This window comes from Tachypleus tridentatus, chromosome 12 (assembly GCF_004210375.1).
Source record: "Tachypleus tridentatus isolate NWPU-2018 chromosome 12, ASM421037v1, whole genome shotgun sequence".
Classification (NCBI taxonomy): domain Eukaryota; kingdom Metazoa; phylum Arthropoda; class Merostomata; order Xiphosura; family Limulidae; genus Tachypleus; species Tachypleus tridentatus.
In genome coordinates, this window is record NC_134836.1 from 77,101,254 (window position 1) to 77,121,714 (window position 20,461).

Sequence of the window (20,461 nt, forward strand, 5' to 3'; positions counted from 1 at the left end):
TATTATTAAAATAGAACAAACAAAATTGTTTAATACAGTTTTTGATAAATTGTCGATGTATCACAAAAGCCAACTCTAAGTACTGCATTATAATTATAATTTTCCTTGGATAAATGAAGAAAAACTTTAGAAGAGCTTAGATATTTGGGCAAATCTTTCTCGTTGAGCCATTTAATGAATTATTTGTCAGTCAAATGGAAAAGAATTTCACGGTTCCAATAGAGTTAATCATGAGATGTTAAGGTTCATGAGTTTAAAAAAAAAGTTCTTGTCTATCAGATGGCGAAAGTCATTTCCGAGGAATATTGGAAAATGTACCCAATAGACGTATCACGTTAACTGCCTTCCATCTAGTCTTACACTACTAAATTAGGAACAGCTAACGTAGATACCACTCGTGAGCTTTGCGCGAAATTCAAATCAAACGAACAAATTTATTTAATTAGCGTGTACGAAATGCGTAAATGTGTATGTTCAATAGAGGCTAACTTGCCGTAGTTCATTTTGTATGTGCAAAAGAGAGTTTGGCATTCCAGTAAGTGCTACTTTAGAATGCGAAAATATAATAAATAATATTTAACATGGGAAACTGTAAAAATAAATAATTCGAAATACACAAGCCTAACACTTTCAGCCGGAAGTCTAAGTGTAATATTGAAGGATTAAATGATCATCAACTCTTTTCAGGCACTTTCAGTGACTAATCACTAAGTGATAATATTCAGTATGTTTTACTTCTGCTGTGCTGTTAGGTAAGCCGAAATGTCAACTTACCAATGCAAGACACTCAAAGTCACACACATCCAAGTATCCGTTGTTGTCTGTATCTGCAATAACAAATTATAAAGAAAACAAAATGTTAGAAAATACTGTTAATTAAATACATTTCAAAGTTATTGGAGCAATAACAAAGTAGGTGGTGCTAATAATGTGATATGTTACTGCTAAAAATATATATAAAAACGGTACAATAGACTGCGGCAATAACTTGTTAACAAAAAACTGAAGGCAATCTCTTAAGGAGAAACGTGGATTTGTAATCAAAATACATCCAGACAGGTTTCTTCAATTAAAGTAATCTAAAGCTACACGCGGGTGTTTCTCTTTCATCAATCCTCACTGCGATCACAAGAACTTTACCAGTTTAAGACTGCGGTTCTCAGCTGGTCATCGCATCTGTTTCGTTACTTAAGGGAAGTTCATATTTCATTTGTGCCTGTGTTTTCACCATCTTTCACCATTCATTAAAAACAATAACCATTTATCACGTGGAACGGGCCTTTTAAGTGTACAAAACTTAGCCCAAATCGTAGTGATTTCAGCGGATTTCTTTGTAAAGTCATCACTCAAAATTGGGAGAAATTTTGATGATCAAGTTATTGCAAATGTGGTCAGTAACAATAATAAAGACAAGAACTATAGTTAATCAATTTTGCACTCGAGTAAAGTGTAAACATAGAATAACAGCAACATGGAGTGAAGAGGTGGCAATCCTTACTATATATATTTATAGGTAACTTGTTTTTACTATTAGCCTGTCTAGTTTTATATGCTAAAAATTGTTATAACTAAAAATTATTTAACTTGTCTGCGTGAATTTCGTTATTCAACTATGGACTGATAGACTTTATATTCCAAGATCACTTGTTATCAAAATTCTGGAAAGACTCTACTTATGTTTCAGCGATGGAGAATTTTGTTGTTGTTGTTGTGTGCTATCAGCACCTTGACCATTAAAAAGAACTCAACCACAAATTTTGGCTTTGTAAGTGCGTAGAAAAGTTTACCGCTGATCCACTAAATGTACGATAAAGGGAACACGTTGTCAGGAAAATATGAAACTGTTGGTTTGTGTTGTGTTACGAAAAATTAGTTCAAATTCTAGAATAACGACAGTATGAGACTTTTAGGGGTAAAAAAAAACTTGAAGGTTTTAGAATTTGTATCACTGAAATTTATTACATTGAAAAACAACAACATTTTGTGGAGTGGAAATTTCGAGAAAATTCCTGTAGTTTCAACATTGGTAAAAACTAAAACCATCTTCTGAAAGATTATATATTGTTCTTCCATAAAGCGAGATGCCTTACATGAATATAAACAATAAAATACATTTTTACGTGTAAACAAACATCATACTGAACTGATTATAAAACGATTTTTTTATTAATAATTAGACTGTAAATTTCCTAGTCACATTATAATCTCGGTTGACTACTGGCCCCTTACCCCTACATTAGCCTGCCATATTCATTAATTTCCAGACAGCATTCGCCTAAGCATGTTTGCTTAAGGTCATCGCTAATTCTTGCAACAACTAGTCCACCAGTAGGCTGTTCAGTTATATTACTTAATTTGCGAACCTAAAAAAGAAGGTTATGACACTCAATGTTCTTCCTTCTCATATTTCTGAAAATGAGTGTCACCTTATTTTCGAGATCGCTCTATAATCGGGCTAATACAGTATATGTAGTATAAAGAACTGCAAGACATGTGATTAATGCATCTACAACACTCGTCTTGATGAGTAACTCTTTCATATTGCATGCAACAGAACCAACTGTGCATTTGTAATAAAGTTTCTTTTTCTGTTCATTCAAGTCGACACCAAAGTTTATTTCCCATAAACAAGAAGTGGGTTCTTCGTCATCAGAGCAACTGTTCTTGTTTTTTTCAGTCCTTAATACTATCCAATTCTTCGTGCACCAATAAGGTTAAAAATAACAGCAGGCTTAATAAAATGAAACGTGTTTTTAATAATGTTCTTACCCGTATATCGAGTTGTATAGACCATCTGAGCGTTATGAGAATTTAGATTATATCATATAACGACACACACTCACTACAATTTGCGAAGCTTAGTCGATGTACGTCAAGCCCTAACAACGCCTAACGATAGTCGCTTTCGTTCTTGCTACAAATGTCCGATATTTATTTGAGTTGTTTGAGTTTCTTCTCTATTAATATTACAAGTGTTGATAAAAACCCGTGTTGCTTTCATTTTTCAATAGACATTTCTCACCAGTTTGGCAATGTTGCTATGTTTCTACTTTGTAGATAACTTGTGATATCCTTTGTAATATATTAAGACACATGTATACTATTTGGTTAGGACACGAAAGACGTTCGTGAACTGATCCAATGTGCCAATATTTATTAACAAATATTTATTTAAAAAAATAACTTAGACTCTTTTCGTGTTAAAATGTTGATTTTTGACGATTTCTCAACCTATTTTGATAGCTTTTACAGCGCCTAATAAAGTTTCAAACAAATGTATATGTTATTTTTAAACTAATTTAGAATTGCTGTCTAGCTGAAAACAGTTTGTCTGCTCTCTTACTCTTAATCGAATAATGCATTTGACGTGTTTATTCTTAACACAATAGCAGTCCTGACGCGCTTACTATTAACCAAATAGTGTTCTAGGCTATCACAGTTATAATACTTAGAGTCACTACGTTGCATATCGCGTCTCGAACCTTGAAACTTCTGACGTACAGCTCGACAAATTTGCTAATTCCAAGTTATTTAAACAAATAATTAAACACTTCAAAGTAAAATTTGCTTGTTGGGAATTAATCACAAAGCTACACACGGGGCTATCTGTGCTCTGCTCATCACGGGTATCGAAACCCGGTTTCTAGAGGTGTGAGTCCACTGGGGGATCAAAATAAAATATTCGTGGAAAAAACGCTTTTAAAGGTCTTGTAATTGCTTGTATTTTCTAGTTGTATACAATGTTACAGTCTATAAGCAAACTTAACAAATACGTTTGTTTAAACATCTAAGAAGAAACGTTTTCTTTTATCCATTGCAAGCTCATAGCAACAGTAATATAGTTTGATTTTTTTACAAAGTATCAAAATAGTAATGTTATTCAAATGTCTAACATATTTACAGTATTTTTTGCTTTATTTTGTTTGATTATAGCAACACGCGAACGAAACTGAGAGAAAGCTGTAATCCAGGAATATTTTAAGAGCAAATCAAATCTCACTGAATGATAAAATGTGTTTTCACACAGGTGTTCAGGCAAGTTATTCTTCTAATGTCTTAAAGGAAAAGTGGAGACATCTCTGAAAACCACATGTATAGTTTTGTTTAAACTCGATTAACAAATAAGTACTTAACTCTAACACCGGCCCTGCATGGCCAAGTGTGTTAAAACGTTCGACTCATAATTGGAGGGTCGCGGGTTCGAATCCCGGTCGCACCACACATGCTCGCCCTTTTAGCTGCGGGGGCGTTATAATATTACGATCATTCCCACTATTCGTTGGTAAAACAGTAGCCCAAGAGTCAGCGGTGGGTGGTGATGACTAGCTGCCTTCCCTCTAGTCTTACACTGCTAAATTAAGGACGGCTAGCGCAGATAGCCCTCGAGTAGCTTTGCGCGAAATTAAAAACAAGCTTTAACAGCAACGTATGAACAAAGTGACGAAAATGCGGTGATAAGATGTTCATATACACGTTAAATGAATTAAAAGGGTTGGATGTTTATTTACGTAGTGAGAGAAATACACAGACCGGATATTTATTTACAAAGTGATAGAGACATTGCGAGTGGATATTTATTTACAAAGTGATAGAGACATTGGGAGTGGATGTTTATTTACACAGTGACAGAATTACTGGGATTAGATGTTTATTGTGTAGAATAAGCGAAAAATTTATAATAAACACATTCATTATCATAAGGGTTGTTGGGATTAACAAGAATGCTTTATCCTATCAAAAGACTGGTGTAAAAAATAATGTATAAATACATGCATGTTGTAATTTTGTTCGTTTGGAATTAAGCACAAAGCTGTACAAGGGGTTATTTGTACTCTGCCCACAACTGGTATCAAAACCTGGATGCTAGCGGTGGAAGTCCGTAGATATGCCACTGGAAGGGGTACCTATTTTAAGTAAGAGTAAATAAAACGAATTTATTATTTAAGGTTGCTGCTGACATAATCCCCCCCCCCATCCGATGACTCGTATTCCAACATCTACAGTGGACAGATCAGATACAGGGTATTATTTAGCTTGGCGCTTAGCAACAAACAGCATATAGCATACATCGTGTAATGAGTCGTATTTCACACGATATTGTTTGTATATGGGCTTCACGTATAACACTAATCACTATTTATTCACACTAAAAGTAGTTTATAATGTCCCTTCCAGTGGCTTAGCAATAAGCTAAAGAGCTTGCACTGCCGAAATAGGGATTCCATCCCTGTGGTACATACATCATACACAGTTTATTACGCAACTTAATGTTTAGCAATAATTACATCATTGTCTTATTACTACAATAAAAGCCACGTTGTATTTCGTTAACAACGTAATTTATTCACCACAGTTTTGGTGATAAGCAAGAAACATCTAACTACTTTCTTAACACGTATTCACAATATTTTGTTGTATTAGTAGTGTATTTATTCCCGCGATGGAACAGCGGTAACTCTACGTCTATGGGCTGATGATACTAAAATCAGAGGCTCAATTCTCCGCAATGAACACAGCAGATAGCTCACTGTGGCTCTTCTATAAAGATAAAAAAAAGACCCTGTGATATTTTTATTAATTATCATATTTCTTACCATAAGAAAATGAACTTGAAATCATTTTGTGAACAAATAATTACCAGATATAACTACACTTGTATTTAAACCTACTAGACACTTAAAACTGTCATTTTCATGTGTATTCTGGAGAAATGTTCCCGTTTTCTCGACAATGGGACAGTTAAAGTAAAACATTCGATGAGGTTAATCCAGATAATGATATACGAGTTAAAACCTGGTGATATTTTGAATGTTATACTTACTAATATTGGAGTTTTAAACCCTGGTTGTAAAACCTTGTTGGTTTTTTTAACTCTATTAACACCTAAATTTTTTCATTGAAACCTAAAACCGTTTAAAGTTCAGTTATTAATTTCTCACCTTTGAAGTAAGTCTTCACGAATAACAGAAACAAGGCAAATGTTAAAACAAAACGGTCTTTAGGTGGCGTGGCTCTTTCTTTAACTTATTGGAACGAAATTTCTTTCTTAAACGGTAACTTACGTTCAGCCATTACATGAAACGGTAGTCTATGCTTAACCACTAATTTAAATGGTTAGATGACTGGATCATAAGATTCAAATATAGTTGCCCCTAATTTAGAACTGCTGAGAAGAGGAAGGAAGACCAGCCAACAACACGCGCCACCAGAATGGCTGTATCCACGTGTTATCAACACCGATAAAGGAGATACGTTGTTGTTGTTTCAACGCAACCACTTCTAAACTTGTAGTTCGCGTCTCTAGCCCTTTCACTATCAGATCGGTACATTAATTATTTCTCTGCATATCCGTGAATTATCTTCATGGAGTTTATTCAGGTTTCAATAACAGAACTTCGTCCGAGAAAACGAATAAAATAATAAAAACCTATTAACACAACATGTACAGTGTTTGTGTTTTGAATTTCGCCCAAAGCTACATGAAGGCTATCTGCGCTAGCCGTGCCTAATTTAGCAGTGTAAAACTAGAGGGAAGGTAGCTAGTTATCACTACCCACTGCCAACTCTTGGACTACTCTTTTACCAACAATAAGTGGGATTGACCGTGACATTATAACGCCCCCACGGCCAAAAGGGCGAGCATGTTTAGTGCGACAAGGGTTCGTACCCGCGACCCTCAGATTACGAGTCGAACGCCTTAACCCACTTGGGCATATATGTACAGTGTATATTTATATATACATTCAATGTAAATGTCTTTTAAACGTTCTTAAATAATATGCGATGTGTTGAGTACGCATACATGATTATAATCATATCATAGCTATAATAATTTGAATACATATTACAGTAAATTATAAACGTATGTTAAATAAGACTGAGTCAGTCAAATTTGCATAAATTATCCATAATGTTTAAATAATATTGTAGGTCCATAAAGTGTGTGATCAAATTAAAGCATAGTTTTTGAATTCCACAATACATGTATATATTTTAATTAACGAAATATCTCTATCAATTACACTAGTGTATTCTGATATGTTTTCGTTAGATCGTTAGCGTTTATGTTATAACGTTTCGCCGTTCACTTTTTTATGTGTTCGAAACCATTTGTCCTTGAAGCTTAATATAATTTTCATTATAAGATCATTTATCTCTAATTGTTGTAATTATATGTGTCTTCTTTCATTGATTTCTCTAGTGCAACAGGACCCGGCATGGCCAGGTGGTTAAAACACTCAACTCCCAATTCGAAGATCGGGGGTTCGAATCCCCGTCACACCAACCATGTTCGCACTTTCATCCGTGGCGGCTTTTTAATATTACGGTCATACTATTCGTTGGTAATACGGTAGTACAAGAGTTGGCGGTGGGTAGTGTCGATTATCTGCATTTATTGATTTCTTCTGGTCTTAACTCTGTTAAGACTAGCGCAAATATATCTGGTATAGCTTTGCTTCAAAAAACACACAAAATAAACTCTAGTACATAGTGGTGTGTAGAAGACATTCTAACACTAGAAATAAACAACCATTTCACCTTGAATCGTTCGAACAATAAGAGTAACACAGGTTTTCTTGACGTTACCTGAAGGATCGAGAGTGACATACAGCTACCTCGTTTCGTAAATCAATCAGAAAAATTATCTTCCTTAACTTGAACTCTCATCGTCACAAAGCTTCCAAAATAGGTGCAAATACTAGAGAATTAATAAGAGTCGATCGCAACTGTAGAGAAACAACATTACATAATCTGAACTAAAATAACTCGAACAAATTTACGCGCAAAAATCGACATCACACTAAGAAAGGAAAAAAATACAGGTGGGACGGTGGTAAGTTTTCGATTTCACAATGATAAAATCAGGGTTTTGATTCCCCTCGGTGGACAAAGCTATTTAGCCCGATGTGTCTTTTCAATAACAAAACACAAAAAATACTTAAGTAACCAGTATGTACTGAGACAATCTTCCAAGCTAATAGTTATCAGCCACTGTAAGACTGTGTAGTTTGTTTTGAATTTCGCGCAAAGCCGTCCCTAATTTAGCAGTGTAAGACTAGAGGGAAAGCAGTTAGTTATCACCACCCACCGCCAACTTTTGGAAAACTGTATAGAACTATTCAGTTTAAATGTTTTCATTCAAACTTGAATTATTGCAACTGATAGGAATTCAACATTAAGTTCTGGATAAAAGTTATTCTTAGAGAGGTATGAATACTTGTGTAGTGACTTTTGTATAGGTTTTTCTTTATTTAGCCCAACTTTCGTTTTTGAGTCTGTCATCCCTACATCACACTTAGTTTTTGTAATTTGTTTTATTACTTGTTATTTAAACCCTTTGAAACTTGTCAGTCTCAGTTATGACTTGTCTATTAGTGAAACGCTTGATAAGATTGTCCAGTTAAAGAAACAATTTTTTTGTTATAAAGTATTTTATTTGTAGCATTAAAATATTTGTTCCTCACCTTGCATGTCACATTTATCGCACTGTTTTTGAACTCGTTCACATTGTGAAACGTTCAATCCGTTTTATTGTTAGGTTTGGTTTGGTTTGAATTTTGCACAAAACTGCTCGAGGGCTATCTACGCTAGACGTCCTTACTTTAGCAGTGTAAAACTAGAGGGAAGGCAGCTAGACATCACCAACCACTTTCAAGTCTTGAGCTACTCTTTTACTAATGAATAGTGGGATTAACCGTATATTTATAACGCCCCCACGACAGAAAGGGCGAACATGTTTAATGTGAGGAGGATTCGAACCCGCGACCCTCAGATTACGAGTCGAGTTCCTTAACCAGCTGGACATGCCGGACCGGTTATGAAATGTTTAATCCGTTTTATTATTAGATTTTTGGATTGTGTTGAAAAATTGCCGATAATATGAAATTTGTGGTAACAAATCAGCATTTGTGGATTTTAAGATTATCTCTAGTTTGTTGAAGTGTAAACACTGAAGAGATTTATTAATGTATTCATATGAGCTGTCATTGACCTTCCTCATAATATTGTTGTATTAATTATATTGTCCTATTGTAGTGGCATTGATATAATAATAACGCAGGGCTGCCAGCTTTGAGTTCGACTTTTTTTTTAAAGTAAGCTTTTAGCCAAAGGTTATCGCATTCTACTGAGTTCTGACGTCACGATTCTCCAGAAATGTTTTATTCAATAATTGCAAGCCTGGCGTAACTTCTGAATCCACATGACGTTAAATTTGACCTGTATCCGGTTGGTCAATTAAACATGGCGCGTTATATAAAACTGCTAATGTGTGTGTGAGTCTGAAAATAGGTCCAAATGCATAAGTGTCAGTTCCAGAGGCGGATGTTGGTAGCTTTGATAGTAATTATATATGCAATAATAATTATTGTACGATTAATGTGATTTTACGTGTGAACCTTGATCAGTTAATTATTTTTGCCACAAGACAACATTACCGGGAGTATTGTATTTTACTGTTTTCTTTTTTCAAGTAGTTTTTTAAAAATAAAATAAGTTATTACTATTATCACGTGACAAATATAGTCAGTAACAGTCACGCTTCATCAGTTAAAAATGTTCACATCATAGAATTTATGCTACAAAACTGAAAACACTTAATAATATTCTTAACTGATTTCTCAGTTAAGGCTCCGACATCGGAAGACGGCCACTGGTGCCAAGACCGGAAACTCGTGAATTAGTTGAATACAAAAAAATCAGACCATGGAAGGGAAATCCTCTTTCATTCGTCTCAGCTTGAAATTATTAATTCTCTTGTTTTACAGAGTAACAATTACCACTAGATAATGGAAGTGAGTATATCAATTCTGAATGCATAGGTCTTATTTCTATACATGCACCCAGAGACAGACTGGAACCATAGGCTGTTTGTTTTAGTTATTTGTTTTTGAATTCCGCGTAAAAGCTACAGAAGGGTTATCTTCATCCAGCCGTCATTAATTTAGCAATGTAAACATGTTTGGTGCGAAGGGGATTCGAACCCACGACCCTCAAATTACGAGTTGAGTGCTTTAACCACCTGGATATGCCGAGCTGGAACCAGAGGCTTTACACAATGTATTTAACATGTAGACCTTGTGGGTTTATAAGTTATTGGACCTTTTAGTTAGTGTTTTTATTTCTAAAAAAAATGAAGAAAGAAAAGCAGTTTGAAGAAGGTTTCTGTTGCTAAGCCTTGTTTTGATACCCTACACCAATCTTTCGAAGAATACAAGAAAGTCACAAAAAAAACAGAACAGTCTTTGTGATTGTCGAGCTTCGGTTGTTCGATGTGCTCGAAAAAACCCTAAGAAACCTTGATAAAAAATAACTAAAGTTTCTGTACAAGTTTTAAAAGTAAAAAACAAACAAACAGACCACACATAAAGATGAAAGGTTTCATTTTATACAATAAATGTACCTACTAAGAGATTTTTGTAAAATCGAAAAACGTGATCGAGCCAAGATTACCTTCGTTGATCAGGTCAATTCAGACAATCTTAATTATGTAACAAGGTTTATAAGAGTGGCCGACAGACCCTAAAATAAATAATAGATTCAAGAGATTGGTTTTCAGAAACTTAACAATTCTATAGTGCAATAAATCTATTTTCTTTTGTCACAGACTACATTTTCAACTCCACCTTTGACAAAAGACATTTGTAGTACAATCAAATTACTTTTTCCTTACAGGTATAATAACAACACATTTTTAACAAATTATTCTTATCCTTATTAAAACATATATTTTATTCTTTACCAATAATAAATGGCCATTTCATTAGGACTCCCCACACAGATATTTGTGGAATATTTTTCTTCTACATATTGCAAATAGACTAATCATGTACTTTGATAATTAATTTTCCGAAAACCGTTTGAAATCATACAATGGTTATTCTACCAAAATAAAAAAAAATATCTCTGTGACTTTCAAAGCATGGGCCCAATTATGGTTGCTTGTAAAGCAGAGCGTTATTACCAAATACCATACCTTAGGCAGAATGACCAAATACATCAGAATCTATTGATAAGGATTATTATAAGGATTATAGCTGTCAGGAGGAACTTTGGCTTCTAATTGTTGGCCACCTGCTAGTACAGTGGTAAGTCTAGGAATTTACAACGCTAAAATCAGGGGTTCGATTCCCATCGATGGGTTCAGCAGATGGCCCGATGTAGCTTTGCTATAACTAAACACACACACACCCAATCGCTGGACGTTGAACTAGCGATCGAACAGGGTTGTAAAATGGGGCGACTCCTTTAAAAAAATATTAAGAACCAGTTATCATGTAAAGGAACAATTATCGAACCAATAATATGGCAAGCAGCAACTAAGGTGAAAAATATTTGAGATCGAAACAGGAATGCATGACGTCAGTACTACTTAGAACAATGATTGTAGATAATGTCTACCTAGAAGCAAGTGTAGTTTGACTAATTACGTTCCACGTTTTATTTCCTTTTTTTTTTCTAGCCAGAAGAATAAGAATATAGGATTTATAATTTAAGTCTCGAACGCCATCATATGTGTCCGTAGGCCACAGAATCCTTAGATACAAGTATAACTATCCGTGGTTTTGAACTTATCACCAGAGGAAGGGCAGATAGCCAGTAGTACCTCTACTTTGAGTTGATTAACGGAACTAACAATTGCTTTTGTAACCGAAAGTGCTGAATGTGCTTAGTGGCATCAAGTCTCGAACCTCGAATTCTCGATCCGTAGCCTGACATACTAACCACTAAGTTACGCCCAGTCTATACGAATTTGGAGAAAAATCGAACTAGCTGTTATCCAACAATGAAATCTGCTGGACTTGGTTAAACATCATGTATTGAGAATTGTTCTCAAAGCACTTCTCTTTCCTGAGAAAGAAGAGCAGCATTGAAAGTACACCTGAACTTTTATGTCAGTTCTGACCAACCAAATACGATGTACTTCGACGGTAATGGACAAATACTATTTCAAGATGATAACGCCTTTTTCGTATTGTAAGAATTTAAATTGACACGTGTAACTGAAAGCCCAAAATCAGCAGAATCGCCGAATTGCTATCCGATTTAGTAATATGATTTTGAACATTGGAATTCATCAATTCTCTTTAAACCGTTGAAAATAACTATAGGTCATAATTCCCGCTAGAAGTGCTATAACTGAACAAAGTACCTATGGTATGCCTATTTCAAGTTATTATAGAAGCGAAAGGATTTCCAATTGGGCATTAGGTAGGGCTCTGATCAAATGTGTGGTTTACTAGTTTAAAAAAAAACACTGAAGATTACACCATGTACCACAAACTTTGTTCTTAGGTAGCATGTGCTATTTCTTAGTTGCTTATGTTGTACGAGTACAAAAAAACGGCCATTATTTCCTTCAAACTTTGCTTTCAAACTTTACTTTTGTGACCTGGATAATGAAATTTAGAAATTAACCTATGTTCTATGTAAAAATGGACAAGTTTGCACATTTTCATTTACACAAGGTCTAAATAAAACAACATATGAATTAAGATTTACATGTATTTATTCTAAAGTTATACAGAAATTAACAAAAATATTTAGAAGTGAGTAGTTTTTCGAGATTTGTGACTGAAACGTAAATCACTTTTACGTATCAACCTCCAAATATCGTCTTCCATCATGTTTTCGTTATACGTTCCCAAGTCACAGAAGCAAAGTTTGAAGAGAAAAATAGGTCTTTTCCATTTACTTTAGGCATAAGCAATTGGGAAATAACACTTTCTGCCCAGGAACAAGAAAAAGTAAAAATATAGAATTGAGTCTTTGTTTGCTTGTAAGAGTTGTACGAAGCTACACAATTGGCTGTCTCGCCAAGGGTATCGAAACCAAGTTTTCAGCATTATACACCTTTAGAGCACATTATACACCTTTAGAGCATTAGAAATGGTATAATTTATCCTTATTTTCATTGTTTTGAATTTTTCCCTCATTTGAAATTACAGATGTGACATCTATATTTAGAAAATATGTGACTGATGTTACTTTTATAATTTTTTTGTTTGGGTTTATCATTATATGTTTCCATATTTTAAGATAAAACAAAATTAACTGTTATAGAACCGATTGCTAATAAGCTGCTATTCTTTCGTTATCAATCCAGCATGGCCAGACGGGTAGGATGCTCGACTCCAAATCTAAAGGTCACGAGTTCGAATCCCCGTCACACCATTGCTGATAAGCTGCTTTCGTTTTGTTGTCGACCCGGCATGGCCAGATGGTTAGGGTGCTCGACTCGCAATCTAAGGGTCGCGGGTTCGAATTCTCGTCGCACCAAACATGGTTGCTCTTTCAGTCATGGTGTCGTTATTATGTCATAGTCAATCCTACTCTTCTTTGGGAAAAGAGTAGCCCAAGAGTTGGCGGTGGGTGGTGATGATTAATTACCTTCCATCTAGTCTTACAATGCAAAATTAGGGATTGCTAACGCAGATAGCCCTCGTGTAGCTTTGCGCGAAATTCAAAACAAAAAACTCTACGTTTTATTTTCTGAAATTATTGGTCGATAGCATTAGTTCGATAAGCTTGTTTGTTTCTTTTTCAAAGTTGACTTTGTGTTAAAAAAAACTTTGGTGAAATATCTCGTAATTTCTCTTAACACTTTACTTAACTTGGCATTGCCACAATCTTTTGCTTATTTTTGTCAAGGTTATTCTATCAAACTAGTATACTCGTTTGTGAGTGACTGGAATCCAGTCATTTGAAAGATCGATCGAAAACGCTTTATTTAGAAAGTTACGAGCAACTCTCTTGTAACATGACACGATTTTAAATGGAAGCACCTGTCCGTGCCTGTTTCTTACTAAACTACTTTCCCCAGGGGTAAATATATACGGCGATATCCAGAAGAGGGAGACACTGGTCGTTCTCCAATTTTCACTCTCTCATAAGCTTCTTTGACCAATTCCGTTTATTCAAGTGGGAATGAACTTTTTCAGAGAGTGATAACGTCTTGCACAAGCTTTAGCCCAAGATGGGATTGAGTAGTGACGATTAGATGACTGTAGAGATTCCTCACTGACGATTGGCTAATTATAAATATTCAGCAGTGACGACTGGATGATTATAATGTTTTTTGAGTGCTCTATGTATATGATTGAAGTAGTACGTCGTCAGGAGCTCTGTGGTTATACAGGCAAATATTCCTTTAGAAAAAAATCTGACAGACAGACGCTTGCTCGACCAGCAGACAAAAAAGTTTATAATTAAACAAATAAACAGATAAAAAGAGTAAATAACTAGATAGATGAAAAGATAAAAACAAACAGGCGCATTTAAAGATGTGATTCAGAGATTTGTGCGTACATATATTACATACAGAGATAGGTTTGGTTTGTTTTGAATTTCCCGCAAAACTACACGAGGGATATTTGCGCTAGCCATCCCTAATTGTGCAGTGTAAGACTAGTGGGAAGGCAGCTAGTCGTCACCAGCCACCGCCAAGTCTTGGGCTACCGTTTTACCAACGAATAGTGGGATTGACCGTCACATTATAATGCACCCACGGAGAGCGTGTTTGGTGTGACGGAGATTCGAACCTGCGACACCCTAATGACGAGAGTCCCTTAACCACCTTGCCATGCCGGGTCAGAGTACAGAGGGTAGAAGTTAATAAAATAAAAGCAACTGGACAGATAAATTACACTGACTTTTAATGATGTATACTTATTACCCTTATAATATCCAACATTACTTTTTCCTACTAATTATTTGTATATATATTTGTGTGTATGTGTTTTCACTGGCGCTTGTACATGCAAAGCAACATTTCAGCTTATAACGAGTTATTTTAGGTTTCAGTAAATATAGAGAAATGACCAAACCCAGATTCTATCAGCGAAACGAGAAGGTAAGTAATTCTGTGCTTCATAACAATTACAGTGGCGAAACTGCCTTCACTTCTTAATTAGCAAATATCATAGAACGAAAGTATGACGCACTTAGCTGGTTGAAGTTATTTTCGTTTTGTACGAAATCATCTCTCTAATGACTCACATATATGCCCCTTGCTGGGCGTAACATCCTCAGAAGCAATATAAACTAACATCAAACCGAAACTAAAACCAAACAGCTCATCAGAAAATATAATATTGTTAAATTAACCTAGGTATTAAAGTTAACTCGAACATTTTCGTTCTCTTTTGAAAGTAATTCCAGTTTTATTTTAATGATTTTTTTAATATAATAATTTATTTTCGAAAATTAACAAACCTAGCCTCGATTTCTTTTGAAAATAGTCTCGGATACACTTTGTAAAATACATAATTTTATGTCTCACGTGAGTTTCAAACTTACAAAGACGGGAATTTAGACAATGTTCATATTATATGCAACTTTTTTATAATTACTAACACAAATTAACAGTTGATTATTTTAACCTTCACTGTATTTTTTGTTATTGTTAAAAATAATTAACAACTGATTATTTTAACATTTACTTTACTTTTTGTTATTGCTAACAAGAATTAACAAATGATTATTAAAATTTTAACTGTATTTTTTATTGTTAAAAAGAATTAACAACTGATTATTTTTACGTTTACTGTATTTTTTGTTATTGTTAACACGGATTAAGAAGTGATTATTTTAACTTTTATCTTTCTAAATAATCAAAAGTAAAATAAGAAACTAATTTCTGAACAAGGTCCTTCTAACTCACATAGGTTGAAGAATAGTAGATTATTATTTTCTTTTCGATGAACAGTAATGGTGAACCATGTGAGCTATTACACAGAAAATTGCTCATGCTTTTTGGCATTTTGTTCCAAATAACAATGACTCTGGACCATATGAGTCATTAAATAACATTTTAATATCTCATTTTGAGGAATAATAACCGTTTATTCAATATAATTACACATACCACATCCATATATTCGAATAATTTGAATATTCACTAGTATTTGAACTTGATACCTTCTACGAACAGTTTCTGAAATTACTATATAGTTTCCGTCATTTTATAATAGAAATATTTAAAATGTGTGTCGTTAACATACAAATGAAAAAGGGAATATACCGGATTTTGTGATAGCCAACTTTGTAAGCCAAGTGACACATAAATTTGTGCACAGGTAATCTTAAGATTTTAAAATCAGGTGAGAAGATAGCTGATAGTAGAACAAAAGTACGTAAACCAATCATTTTATTTAAGAACGTCACAATTTTTTGGAATTTCACGAGAAACGAAATTATTTAACGCACACTTAAGCCAGTTTCCTTTTACAACTCTTAATATTTCAAGAAGACGTGAAAGCAAATATACATTATTGATTATGTTGTACGTGATGGTGTTGGCTGGATGTAGCTTTTCCTCACATAATGTACGAACACTGTCTAATCCCTTTGTGGAAGAACTTTATTTTCTAACTATCTCAGCCAGGTAGCCTCATTAGCTACCAGAACGTAGGCATTATTTAATAACTAGATATTAAATCCAAGTAAATCTGTCTGAGATATTGTTCTAACACGTGCATTAGACGTAGCAGTTTGGATACACATTTTCAGAATTCGCGGATAATGCTTACTTTTTTCATATATCTTTAAAGAAGATAAATTAGGCTTGTCTCATTGGTAAAGTGGCCTTTGGTCCAAAGTCATCAATTCTCGTATTTTAAGTGGGCACATCACGTTACTTGAATGTGTTAAAGGATTCAGCACGTCACGTGTACGTTCGGTAACAAATATTTGTTTTGTGCCCGCCTTACGTTCTCCACCTGTAAAGATATGTCACCTCATTCGGTTATCTATTTCTTTATATATTCAATTTTTCAGTCATCTATTGTTTAGGTACATCTCTGTCCGTTTACGTGTCTGTTCGTCATTTCAGATGAACTTATTCGGTCGTCTGCCTGTGAAAATATATGTTTATATCTCTAGCTATTTGTTTCTCTGACTCTCCCTGAGGTTGCCTTCTAATACAGACTGCAATAAAACACATTATTTTCTGGGAAGGATGAGAAAATCCTTGAAGAAATCCAGTTATTATCAATAGTCACGTTGTACAATTCCTAAACGTAACATATTTCATCTTGTATAAACACTTTAGAAACAACAGCTGATGAAAATTTTGTTTCTGATTTTTCTTGACAAGAGGTCTCTTCTGTCACAGACGTTTATCAGACTTAACATTCAACAACAGAGGTTGCTTAACAGAACTGTTTACTAACAAAATAGAGACATTAGTTAAACATAACGTATGGAAGAAACACAACTTCAATGTTCATTCACTGAAATAAAAACTTTTAATATGAGTCACTCAATGTCCTGAGAGATGAAACATTAAAATTATATCCACATGTTCCATTTAAGAAACATTATAGTTTTCACTACAAGCTTTTATTTTTTAATTTCTATTCTTAATGTAATACAAATGGGCACTTAAGGTGAGCGATGGTAGAGAGGAACCAGGAACAAATAAAAATAATAAAAACGGTTCATGAATTAGTAGCGTATTTTTTTCTTGTCTACATTAGTAATTTAACACCACGTAAAGGTTGGTAGTTATCCGGTTTGGAGTTCGTTTTCGATCACGAGAAATTAATATCTCGTGCTTGAGTGTTTAGCGAAATAAGGCAATTTAAGATTTGGAGGGAAGACTTACCGTACATATAGGTGACGATGAAGTGCACGCGATTACTCCATTCAAAAGGCTCCATGACGGTTGATCCTGTAACACAAGAGATACAAACTTTACTTTGAAATATTTGTAAAATAAAGCTTTAGTGGAACGCAGGTTCCAATCCCCCGTCGCCGAACATGCTCGTCCTTTCGGTTATGGGGGCGCTATCATGTAACGGTCAATCCTACTATTCTTTGTTAAAAAGAGTAGCCCAAGAGTTGGCGGTAGGTAGTATTGGCTAGCTACCTTTATCTATCACTGGTAAAGTAGGAGTGGTTAGCACAGATAACCCTCGAGTACCTTGGCGTGGCAATCATGACAAAAAATAGGGCTTTAAAATCATAAGACTGATTATGGATACATATAATTTGACTTTATGAGCTTTTGTTTCTACACGAGGGCTATTTGCGCTAGCCGTCCCTAATTTTGCAGTGTAAGACTAGAGGGAAGGCAGCTAGTCCTCACTACCCACCTCTAACTCTTGGGCTACTCTTTTGCCAAATATTAGTGGGATTGACCGACACATTATAACACCTTCACGTCTGAAAGGGAGAGCGTGTTTCGTTTGTCGAGGATTCGAACCCGCGACCCTCAGGTTACGAGTCGAGCGTCCTAAACACGTGGACATGTAGGACTATCTTTCATATTCTTTCATTCTTTTGTAACACATTTAGGCTTTAGTAAACAGTGAAATTAATTTTGGAAAATGACTGGTAAAAACAGTGCAAATAGCCCTCGAGTAGCTTTTCGCGAAATTAAACAAAATAAACAAGATGCATTTTTCTTTTCACACTAACTCATTTAATAAAACGAAGTCAGTCATTGTACCTCACACGACGCCTTCATTATATCATCTCTCACTTTAAAGTCCCTACAAATGTTTGAAGCTGTATTTTAAGGTACGTGATGTGTGAATTTACTCCACACAGACTAAATACAGTGTAAAACACTCACGATTGTCACTAACAATGCCTCTAGGGAACCTTATCATCATAAGCCATGTTTCTTGTTATAACTTATTTTCTTTCAAGTGGCTTCAAAACGTTCAGCAACTAGTCGTCAGGAAGGTAATATATGCGTATGAAAATTATGTACTTATGTGTGGTAGGTAGCAGCTAGATATAATCAGAATTTTCTTTTTATTTAGCCCATTTCCTTTTATTTGCAGAATATTCTACCGTAATGTATATATATATATATATTGTACATGCTAATGTCCTTCAGGCACAAAAAAAGTGAATTACGGGGTGTCACCTTTTATATATTAGCATGTAAACAACATTGCATCGTTGCTGAGAAACAATGATTTATTTATGGGAAAGATATTGCCTTACGGATAAAGATGCGTGTTTGGTTATTTTTAAACCTAGATTAACAAACAGCGAATCGATGCTGCGCAATCTTCAACTTCCGACATGTGAGGTTGGTCTTGTACTTTATGAAACACCTCTTAATGTGACTTTATCAGACTATTAAACATTCTTTTATGAGATAGGAATTTAATCCAACGACCTGTTTTTTGGAAACTTAGCTTGGCGTGTAGAGGAAGATGAATTGATGGAATCCAGTCACGACAATTACCAGTAATAAATGAACATTGCTTAAACTGCCAGAAGTGCTAATTTATCAATAACTGCTTTATTTTATTTTAAATTTTATGATATATGTCATTGCATCTAATGGCTTTTCAAAGTTGGTGTAATTTTACCAATGCAATTAGTAGTACGTCTGTTAATCACAGAAGACTATAGACAACCTATGACATTGAAATGTGAACTTATCAATGTATACTCTGTCATTTTATATAAATAAATGTGCTTCGCTTTTTCTCTGTGGGTATTTGGGTATATTGAATTTTTAAATACCCAGGAGGATCAAGGGCACAAGATCTCTTCTAAATATATGTGTGGTGAAGTTTGTTTTGTTTTTGAATTTCGCGCAAAGCTACACGAGGGCCATCTGCGCTATATGTCCCTAATTTAGCAGTGTAAGACTAGAGGGAAGGCAATTAGTCATCACCAACCACCACCAGCTCTTGGGCAACTCTTTTACCAACGAATAATGGATTGATCGTTACATTATAATGCCCCCAAGGCTGAAAGGGCGAGTATGTTTGGTGTGACGGAGATGCAAACCTGCGGCCATCGGACTACGAGTCGAGCGCCTTAACCACCTGATCATGCCAGGCTTAGTGTGGTGAAGTAAGTAATGTGTTAAAAGACATGCTAGGCCTAGTGTGGTGAAGTAAGTAATGTGTAAAAAGAAACAAAGTACTTATATATCGTACTTAGTTTGTGTCTTTAATTAGTGTACGTTTATCGTGTGTTTTATAATGCAAATGAATAATTTGAACAAGTTTTAACTGCCTAATATTGAAAAGAATGTGACTGTATTCTATGCAATCAAGCCGACCTGATACCGAAACGTCCATCAAAAAGCAATATGGACGAAAAAGAGCATGTGTAGTTGAAACTAAATCGTTACGTAATTTAAAATTTATAACTATTTTTAAACAAAAAACGTTTATCTGTGTAAAATATAAACTGAACGTGAAAGCCATAAATAATTGATGAAGATAATTTCGTACTGGATTTCTTCGTTCGTTCGTAAAATCAACCATTTGTTTGTTCAAGCAGTCCGCAGAGAGAAGCTAGTAAGAATCACGCACAGGAATTAGTCCTACCATCCCCTGTTATCTGGTAAGTGCTACAGCAACTAATTAAGTTTATATCTTATCTTAAATAAGAAAGGTAGCTAAGATGTTTTTGTTATTAATTAATTAACCAAGCAGCATGTATAAGAGATATTTAAATTCTTAAAAAATAAATATTTAGATAT

At 34.7% G+C, this 20,461-nt stretch overlaps 1 protein-coding gene across 2 annotated transcripts in view; it reads right to left on the reverse strand.

Moving 5' to 3' along the window:
* The window catches only part of LOC143233685 (sarcoplasmic calcium-binding protein 1-like), a 99,256-nt gene that overhangs the window by 12,725 nt on the left and 66,070 nt on the right, over positions 1–20,461 (reverse strand). For both annotated transcript variants that reach the window (XM_076470183.1, XM_076470184.1), the window contains 2 exons: positions 17,606–17,671; positions 775–827 (listed from right to left, as the gene is read on the reverse strand). In XM_076470183.1, the coding sequence (XP_076326298.1) occupies positions 775–827; positions 17,606–17,660 (108 nt within the window). In that variant the 5' untranslated portion in view covers positions 17,661–17,671. The remainder of the gene's footprint in view (positions 1–774; positions 828–17,605; positions 17,672–20,461) is intronic.